This window comes from Halyomorpha halys, unplaced genomic scaffold (genome assembly GCF_000696795.3).
Source record: "Halyomorpha halys isolate HHAL.00 unplaced genomic scaffold, Hhal_1.1 Scaffold1191.1, whole genome shotgun sequence".
NCBI classification, from domain to species: Eukaryota; Metazoa; Arthropoda; class Insecta; order Hemiptera; family Pentatomidae; genus Halyomorpha; species Halyomorpha halys.
Window position 1 is genome coordinate 29,474 of NW_027112192.1, and position 10,781 is coordinate 40,254.

Below are 10,781 nucleotides of genomic sequence, written 5' to 3' on the forward strand. Positions count from 1 at the left end.
AGCATCGGGTACATTTGACAGCCGCTGAGCAATGGACCAGTGTTGAAGGGGAGCCTCCCATTGGCAGCGGATCAAGCCTAGACCTCTATACCTCCTCGGAGCATACAACATCGCCGTGGAGCTGTTCGCAGGGAGCCCTATAATGGCTTTAACACTTCTGCGAATCATTGTGTCGATGCCTTCTAGGATTTCAGGACGCAGTCAATATTACAGCATTAAAAGTCACATTACAACCAAGTGGAATTTTAAGAAGCTTTTTTTTTTTTTTGTTAGCCCATCCTTCAGTAAATTTGCTTTAAAACACCCTGATCTATAAATTTATTATATTTACTTTTAAAAACACAATAAAGTGGGATGAAAATAGTATAGAAGGGTTTTACTGTTCAAAACATAGAAATTCTTAGTGCCAAAATTTCTTATCAGAGTAGTCATTAGTTACGATTCCTGTATGTAAGTCAACCCAATCTAAGGGTGAAAATAAATCAAAACAATATATTTCCTTCTCTATATTTTCCCTAACAAACTCAGTAAAACTTAATAATTTTCAGTATGAATAATAAAGCTTATGATTAATTAATGAATTATCTCAAAGAAACAAAAAATGTATCAATACAATGATGTTAATTCTATACCAATGTAACACTAGTTTATAGTAATGAAAACGATTTAAATCTTATATTTATAACATACAGAAACATGGATACAATAGGAGAGCTAGCTGAGCACTACAATGAAAAAACCATCCATTCTTCACGTTATTCATCTAACTCATTGTCCCTAATCACTTTAAAATTTTGAGAAATTAAAACTGAGTAGTTACAGATATAACATCTACTAAATTAATGATAATTATGACTAAAAAATAATAACCTGATTGATTTTATGTAAAGATAATATTAAAAAAAGGAAAATAATATACCGTGTATCAGATAAAATAATAGTAATTTACAATATATTTTCATTAAATACTATCACACTTAGTTGTTTTATTTAACAAGAGACAATAAAAACTATTAAATATCTGTTTACCTGGTAACAACATGGGTTTTAGCTCCATTTCATTTTGAGATTCATCTACTTCATTGGCTTTCTTCATAATAACATATCCTTCAGGTGTGTTATCAGGTAAGCCTGCAGCTAAACAATTTTCGTATGTTGGTTGTACCATTTTACTCAGGTGATCTGACTCAGCAGATAACTGAGCATTGAGATTTAAATAAGGATTGTTAAGGTCAAGATAATGCTAGAATAAAAAATATACATAAAATTAGAAATTATACATATATAGAGTATATGGGTCATCCTCCAAATGAGATACTATTTAGTTTGTAGGAACATAGTCCAGGTGGCGGTCAATAAAGATTTCAAAATAGTAGAAGAAAACTATTTAGTGTGAACCTCTGGTTAAAAAAAAAATGGTTAACAGAGCCTCTCTACATCAACTGCTATTTCACTTAAATTTTAATGGGAAATGAAAATACCAATCTCCTCTTTTTATGAAAATTTTAGGGCATAGAAGAAGCGTCTTAATGTTGTTTATTAAATTAACAGACATCGGTGTCTTGAACTGCTTCTTCTTTAATGTCACAATAGGTCTTATAGCTGCTCCTGGCCTGCTTAACAAGTTTTTCCCACTGGGTTCTATCTTCCGCCATATTGATATCAATCGTGTGTATTGAATTACACATTGAAAATTACACTTGTTAAAACAATGGGGGTTCAAATATTGAATTATAATTAATGAATGGAATATGGTCTGGGTGCGGTAAAAAAACTCAAATAGTAAATAATTATACTATTTTTATTGAGCCAACGTTTCACCCAACGTTGCAGGGCTTCATCAGGGCTAAAAAAGATACACACACTATAGTTACAAAACGGAAAAAAAATGAAAAAACATAAGTGTAAAATAACAGGGGTATAAAATGTAAAAAAGTAAGATATAATAAGAAAAATTAAAGGTTGTAAATAGTAAATGAAAAGGGTAATAGTAACAGATAGATAAGAGAAGAAATATTAAAGAAAGTACAAATAAAGAGATGAAAAAAGAAAAAAAATACAAATCAAATGATGAGACAGAATGCATAATTCTTTTGACGGCAGTCAAAGACATAGTGACGGTTTGTATTGGGAGGAGTGGGGATGGCAGTTATGCCACAATAACGAAAATAATTTTAAAGAAAACATAGTAAAAAAGTTTTACTTTAAAATAATTTTCGTTATTGTGGCATAACTGCCATCCCCACTCCTCCCAATACAAACCATCACTCTGTCTTTGACTGCCGTCAAAACAGGTATGCATTCTGTCTCATCGTTTAATTTGTATTTTTTTTCTTTTTTCATCTCTTTATTTTTACTTTCTTTAATATTTCTTCTCTTATCTATCTGTTACTATTACCCTTTTCATTTACTATTTACAACCTATAATTTTTCTTATTATATCTTACTTTTCATTTTATACCCCTGTTTTTTTCTACTTATGTTTTTTCTTTTTTACTTTTTGTAATTATAGTGTTTGTATATTTTTTAGCCCTGTTGAAGCACTGCAATGTGGGGCGAAACGTTGGCTCAATAAACATAGTATAATTATTTACTATTTGAGTTTTTTTTAACCGCACCCGGACCATATTCCATTCATCTATACACACGGTCAATCAATAATCTTCCAGAAATATAATTTAATATTTTTCTCCCCATTGGCTATCCTAATCATTCTCTAGCCTCACAAGAAATTGCATTGAGGCTAGGGAGTAATAAATGAACCATTTTTTGTTAATAAACTCAAGAGCAGCTTCACAAAAAAACAAAACAAAGATAAGCATACATGTAAAGAGGTTGTGATATAATACAAAACTATGTAATATACTAAACGTAAATTTTAACTGAATTTATTTTGTTGAGCACTAGGGATTAAGCAGCAATAAAAATACTAACTCTCTTTTCATTCTCTTTTAGAACCTAGAATCAACTGAAAATATAAAAGAAGCGACCAAAGGAGGGGACATGTTTTCTGTTTCCTGATCACCTTGCAGAAAAATTTTTCCTTTGCGAAGGTATATTGGGAGGTATTTTAAAAACAGGCTAATAAGATAAGCAAAAACTGAATGACAGAGGCAAAAAATGTTATAGTGGTTGGAGTGTTCCAACTAAAAGTCAATTATGATTCACATCAGTGTTTGAAAAAAAATGTTGAAAATATGTCAGCCATTTGTTTTTATTTATTTTTTTTAGATATACTATAAAAGAGACTGGTGCTAATGATTTGTAAAGTCTCAGCCTCCGATTTGTGACAGGGCTAGGGGGAGGTGACTAAACAAGAATTATATATTTTATATAAGTGATAGTTGAAGCAACATTAAAAATTTATAATTTTTATTTGTAATAAATTCCATTAAAAATTAATTTAATTTATTCATTATCATTAGTAATTGCACCACATATTATAAAAGTAGTTTTATTTTAATTTTTAATGTGTATATCTTTTAATATGTGAGTGGCATACAATTTTATGCGAGTGATCTGCATCGATATGTGATAACTAATAGTAAACATCTCAATAATAAATGGGGTCTTAATTGGTTTTCTTATCACAGTACGTGTTTGGCCAATCAAGATGCTACTTAATCCTCCCATGCTTAAGGGCGAGTTCAGTGTCAACAGTCGTGCTGTGAGGTTCTATTGTAGCTGCTTTAATAGGATAAACAGATAATATTTTTATTTAAGTAAACCAATTTTATTCTTATTCTATAAGTTGATTTAGTTTATTAAATACGAAAGGGGAGTTAATATTTTTAGTTTTATTTTATCTTATTCCTTTAGTATGTAAGTTATATAGAAATTTATTTTTTTGTCTTGTTTAAATGTCAGTAACTAGTGATGGGAGGGGGAAAGTTCCACTAGATATAGAAATAATCAGTATCAAATAATTAATGTGAATGAACATAATGCAGATAAAATGGTTGAAGAAACAGTGATCCCAAACTTAATTCGAGCAAAATAATTCCTCAAACAAATACTAACTTAGGGAAAAACAATATTAAAACAGAAAGATTTTATGAACGATTAAATTTAGGACCTTACTTTGTATTTGTTGAAAGTAACTCCACAGAAGGAGCAGGAATTGGACGTTCACACCCAATGTCAATCGGGAAATTACTAAATAAATCATTTCCAGAAATATACAATAATATTTTAAATATTAATAAAATAGGTAGAAACCGAGTTAAAATAGAAATCCAACAAATGGAACAAGCTGATGCTTTAGTAATGTCCGAAAATTTAAAAAAACAACAATTTAACATTTACATGCCTAGTTTTACTTCAGAAAAAAGGGAGTTATTAAGGATATCAACTCAGAATTAACAGAATCGGAAATACTTGATAATTTAAAGACATATTCAGACATTCAAAAAATTATTAATAAACAAATCAATGCTGTTGGGTTTAAACCTACTAGATCGGTATTAATTACGTTCAGAGAACAACTTTTGCCTAGTAAAACTAAAATGTTTTATCCTTCTGCGCAAAGCAGGAAATAAAGCGAGAAAAGATAATTGGGAAAATCTTTTCAATAGTTTTCAACATCCCATAATTATAGATGGGGATGCAAACGCTGACCATTACCAGTGCGATATGATGGTAGAAAATTTAGTTACGGTAATTGAAAAACTAATCTTTATCTATTGAACGATGGTTCTTTAACCCTTGCAAACAATAGCATTTTTGGATTTCCAACAAGCGTTCGATAAGATCTGGCATTGAGGTCTCCTATATAAACTAAAGAAAGTAGACACTCCGATATACCAATACAATATTCTGAGGTCATTCCTCAACGGTAGAACATTTTCTGTTAGAATTAATAACCAAAATTCTACCCTTGGACAAATCCATGCCGGTACTCGACAAGGTTCAGTCCTTTTTCCCATTCTGTTCAACTTCTATCTTCATGACATCATCCAGTCCACACACACCTCCATAGCTATGTTCGCTGACGATACAGCAGTGTTCTCTCAATATGATGACATAATAATACCTAGAAACACTTTGCAAAATCACCCTAACGATTTATAACAATATTTCACAAAATGGATGATTAGTCCGAACATTGAAAAATGTAACTCAAAAGTTTTTACTCTTTGAGGCACACCAGACCAACCAGAACTAATCCTTAAAGGTAAAAATGTGAAATAGAATTCTGCCAGTGAAACAGTAAGATACCTGGGAATTCACCTAGATCGCCACCTTACCTGGAATCACCATATCAACATCAAACTAACTCAAACCTACGCAAGGTTAGCAATACTATATCCTATCCTAAATAGAAATTCCAAAATTAAAATCAGAAACAACTGTTCTTATATTTAAAACAATTCTTAGGCCACTGCTGATGTACGACTGTGAAGTCTGGAGAACGTCATCCTTTACAAAAAAAAATACAATCTATACAAAACAAAGTCCAACAAATCGCAGTGGATGCTCCTTGGTTTATAAGAAATAGCCAATTGCATCGGGAATTACAAATGGAGTCAATAGAGGATTAAATCAAAAAACGGTTCAAGAAGTTTCACTCCCAGTTGCTGACAGTTAAAGGAGCAGTGACCTACAACCTGGGAAACCCAACTTCAACCCGAAGACCGAAGCCCAGGCTGCTGCAGGACATTCTGTTATAAATTCTATATTTATTAATTCTATTGTTTCGGGTAACTCAAGGTTAACCGAAAGTCTTGAATTAGATTGAGGGGGGGGGGGCTCCCATAAGAAAGGCACAAGCAGCACCCATGTGATCAGCAACAAAAGTTTACCTCCTCCAGCACTATCGATGGGAAGAGAAGCAACCTGCAGTGAGAGCCATCTTGTTTGTATCTTGCCAACACAGTTATCTTTTCTCTTTTTCTTCACAATCTTCTATAATGTAAATAAGTGAGTAGAGAGACTCGGAGGTACACCCCGGAGCAGAGGAGAGAGAGAGAGAGAGAGAGAGAGAGAGAGAGATCAAGAAATGAGGGAATTCAAGAGATAAGGAGGGAGCAACCAGAGAATGGAGTAAGTCTACTTAAAGCAACAACTAACATTCACATCATCAACCACCTCATTATATTTACAATTTTCCATAGCCCAGTCATTCAAAATTTATTAACCCGTTTAACCATCAATCTTTCATCGGGCACCCCATACACCTACTGTAACTTAGATAATAGAACTTTATTTTCGTTTAATCATGTGTTATTTTCAATTATATACAGTCCACTGCAATCCAACCAGCTAACCAAAGTGAAAAGTGCCTGGCTTTTCAGTTGAAGGCATGCTTCATACATCTATTAATCACACTACTTCTATTTTACTTATTATTACTTTTTTTCTTTGCTCGTCTTTTTTTTTTGTTCAAATTAACTTGTTTTTTACTATTAGAGGACAATTGTTAATTTTATTAGGTCTAAAAATGTCTTTGTTTTATTGTAATTAATTTAACTTTTCTCTTTTATTAAGAAACATTATTTTTATCTATTTATTTTCTTCTAATTATAACATTGCATATAGTTAGGGGTGTCTTTTGTACGAGACTAACCCTCCCCCCATAGTCAATTGTTAAAAAAATAAAATAAAATGTAACAATTTAATCAACCATGTAAGGCCCACCAGGGCCCTGTTTCATAATGAAAGCTAATAATATTAGTTTAAAAATACAAGTTTAGAAACAACGTGTTATTTACACTAATACTTATTTTTTTCATAAAAAGGGGGACTATTGGTGATATTACAGGAGTTAAAAAGTACTAAAGTACAAGTTACTATTGTACAAGCCAGTGTAATTGTATTAAGTTAAATCGACAAGACTAATAGTATTAGTTTGTACTTTATTATGAAACAGGACCTGGTATTAAATAAATAATAAAAAACCCTTGTAAACAATATTAGACAGAAAAGCTAAGCTCAATAAACATTGCCAACAGTTCTGTATGGAAAGTTCATGATAATCCTTTAGGTTTTTATCATCTCCCCATAGTTATAGATAATCAGTATGAACAAGACGAAACTCAAGAGAAATATAAAACTATGAAAAAATTACAAATAGGTCTGAATTTGAAAGAATTGCACAGGAAAACACTGCATTACTCCCAGAAAATCCTAGGTATGAGGAATTTATTAAATTTCTTAATAATGTAAGTGAACGTACGATTCCCGTATACTGCAAATTTTTCACTTAAAAATACAGCGGAAGTTGGTGGGATAGCGAATATGGTTAATTTCTTAATCAAAGGAAAGTTGCATTTAGAGAATATAAAAATAATCCTTCAACCGATAACCTAACTAATTTATTACCGGAGTCATGTAGGAAATATTGCGTGATACCTATTGTCAGATTTAAGTTATCCGAATTTTTCGGCTCTTATTTGAATTTATATAAAGTTGGGGTCGGGGGTCTCATTTTCTGATTCCCACAGCTGAACCTGGACGAGGGGAGCGAAGAAGACGTGACCGCGGCGGTGAAGACGTCACACACAGATAAGCCACTGTTCTATTAGCCATGGGACCACCCAAACATGTTGTAGTATCATACTAATGTCAATAAATAATTAAAGCTAACACACTAACCCGCATTGCCCCTTCAGGGGTTAACATTTGAATAAAGCGAAATGTATGCATGTGTTTTGACTAGCAGGTCTCACAATTTTCAACACCCCCTTTGTTTCATACAATAATTTTAATTTAACATTTAAACATACACTCGGGATACTTGAAGTAGGAAACGGACAGGTCCCGATGTATATACCTATTCTAAAACCAGGTAAGGACCCAAAATTTGCTTCTTCCTTAAGACCTATTTCATTAAGTTCCTGCGTACTTAAAACATTTGAAAGAATGAATAAATATCGACTGGAATGGTGGTTGGAATCTCAAAATACATTACCTGACTCACAATATGGTTTTAGGAAAGGGAAGTCGAGCACGGATAGTTTATTGGTCTTGCACTCTGACATAAATATAGGATTTTCTGAAGGCAAAAAACTATTGGATTATTTTTAGACATTGAGAAGGCATACGACTTAATTCCTATACACTCACTATCACAAAAAAATGGAAAATGTTAAAGTGGCCAGGAAAATTATTAATTTCATAATGAACTTAATTAGTAATAGGAAAATATCTTTAAAGATTAACAATTGTATAATTGGTAAGAGAAATGCTCAGATTGGACTAACACAGCTGTTTAATTTTTGTTATATTCTCAGCAGAATTAAGAAATTAGATATCCAGAGAAGTAGAGATATTACAATTCGCAGACACCTGTTTATATGTAACACATAAGAATATGAACCGTTTCCTGGAGTTGTTAGAAGAGACAGTGATGGGGCTCAAAAGATGGCAGCTTGCCTGGCTTACAGGCTCTAAATCTGTAGTTTGCTCCTTCAGTAGAGAACATGCATTTCCTCTCGGAGATCAAGTAGTACTAGCAGGGATTACATTCCCATGTCTGAAGTTCCTTTTCTAGGACTACGTTTTGATCGTAAATTAAATTGGAACCAACACATAACGGATATTCGAAAGAGGAGTAAAAACTTAATGGGAACAATAAAACAGAATAGTTCAAATAATAAGTTGGGCAGATCCCAATATGTCTCTATTATTTTATGGAAATACCATTAGGACAATATTTGATCATAAAGCTACAATATATGGCGAAGCACCTGATAGTACCTTAAAGAAATTAGATTTAATACACAACAGGTGTTTAAGATTATGTTTAGAAAGAATTCTACTCCAATCTACAATTACGATAACGGCCTCAATAATTGGTTTAAAAAAAATTGTTTATTTGAAAAAAGATACAATTAACAATAATTATCACTTAATTATAAACTGTCACTATAGAGAATAACGGAACTAGTATGTATGGCTACTGCTGACTACTGACTGATTGATAGCTAGTGACAGGTCTGTGTCTGCTGGAAGATCGGGACAGGAATATAAAGGCTTAGGATTGCTGACTCAGGTCTCGGCTTTAACAGTGCAGGTCCACTCTTATTTGCCTCCTTAACTTACGTATTATACAATGCGGCAGGCGAAACATATTTAAAGTTTAGAAGACAATTACTAACAAATAGAATGTTCTTTAATGTTAAAGCTTGGAATTATAAAAGCTATAAGAAAATAGTATCACTGTGTATTCTTCTCCTAACCTCGACATATTGGAAAAAGAATGTTCCACTCATATACGATAGTTTTTTAAAATATCAACAGCTAACAGATAATTTATTTTCCATTACTAAATTATCTTTATAGATACTCGACTATGTTATTTCATACAATTAATATCATAATAATCAATAAAACCAATTCGTTACCATCCATTATGATTAACGGTTATATCAAAACTTTAATTACAGAAAATTGGCCTCATCATATTAATATTTACACACACGGATCAAAAACAAGAGATAATACTGGTTCTGTAGTTTATATACCAAAATACAAATACTCCGCACAATATAAATTACCAAACATCACATCTATTTACAACGCTGAATTATATGCAATATTACAAGCTCTAAAGATCATAAACAAAACAAGTGAAAATAAATTCATAATAATAACTAATAGTATGAGTTCATTATTAGCAATTAAAAATAACATTCAAGTTAATGTAATTCAAGAATACTTTTATGCAATAAAAAAAAAAAAAAATAACAATAATATTACGTGGGTCAAAGCTTACGTGGGAATTATGGGAAATGGTGAAGTAGATCGCCAGTAATGAATATATAAGAGAACTGGGAAAGTCTTTTGAGGATTTGAGCAAGTTCCTCGACTTGCCACCAGAGCGCAGCACTAGCGCTGTTAGTTCGGACGGTGTCCGCTAGATAGCAGCACCGTCGGTGGTCTCGTGACCTATGGCAGGAGATTTGAATTCAAATATTCGGCTCGACCCACCCTTAACCACTCACGTCATCAGTCACATGACCTCTGGCGGGGGATTTAAATTCAAATCTAGTACGACATAACCTTAACCACTCACTTGTTCAGTCACGTGATCATTAGGCCACGCCCTCTTTTAAGTTACGTGACTGCCACCAGAGGCTGAGTGTACCCGGCCGACATTTTCTTTTTTGATCGCCGCTATTGCATTATATGGTTCTCGCGTTACCCCCACTACCCATTGATGGATCAGGTACCCACTTTTATACTACAACCAGTGGCTGACTGTGCCCGGCCGCCATTTTGTTTTTTATGCCGTTTGGGAGAGGCTGAGAGTACCCTGCCGCCGTTTTATTATGAGGGTCTCGCGATCTACTTCTTTTCAATCACCGCCATATTGGTCACGTGACTTACGGGTTTTGTGGAGTGTTCCCGCCCCGTCATTTTGTTTTTTTAATCGCCCCCACGAACTTTTTCTTTTCGTTCACAGCCATATTATTACGAGGGTCTCGCGATTCTCTTCTTTTCATTCACCGCCATATTATTTTTTTTAACGCCGCCATTTTATTACCAATAGGTAGGAAGGTCTCGCGATCTTCTTCTTTTCGTTAGCCACCATTTTATTCTCAGAGTCTCGTGATTCTATTATTTTCGTTTGCCGCCATTATTTTTTTCACGGGCCTCGCGGTCCTTTTCTTTTCGTTCACAGCCATATTATTACGGGGGTCTTGCGATTCTCTTCTTTTCATTCACCGTCATATTTTTTTTATCGCCGCCATTTTATTACCAGGGTCTCACGATCTTCTTCTTTTCGTTAGCCTTTATTTTATTCTGAGGGTCTCGCGATTCTATTCTTTTCGTTTGCC

At 33.2% G+C, this 10,781-nt stretch overlaps 1 protein-coding gene across 2 annotated transcripts in view; it reads right to left on the minus strand.

Moving 5' to 3' along the window:
* The window catches only part of LOC106688748 (vascular endothelial growth factor receptor 1), a 199,842-nt gene that overhangs the window by 12,589 nt on the left and 176,472 nt on the right, over nt 1-10,781 (minus strand). For both annotated transcript variants that reach the window (XM_067050193.1, XM_067050194.1), the window contains exon 18: nt 1,030-1,243. In XM_067050193.1, coding sequence (XP_066906294.1) covers nt 1,030-1,243 — 214 coding nt within the window. The remainder of the gene's footprint in view (nt 1-1,029; nt 1,244-10,781) is intronic.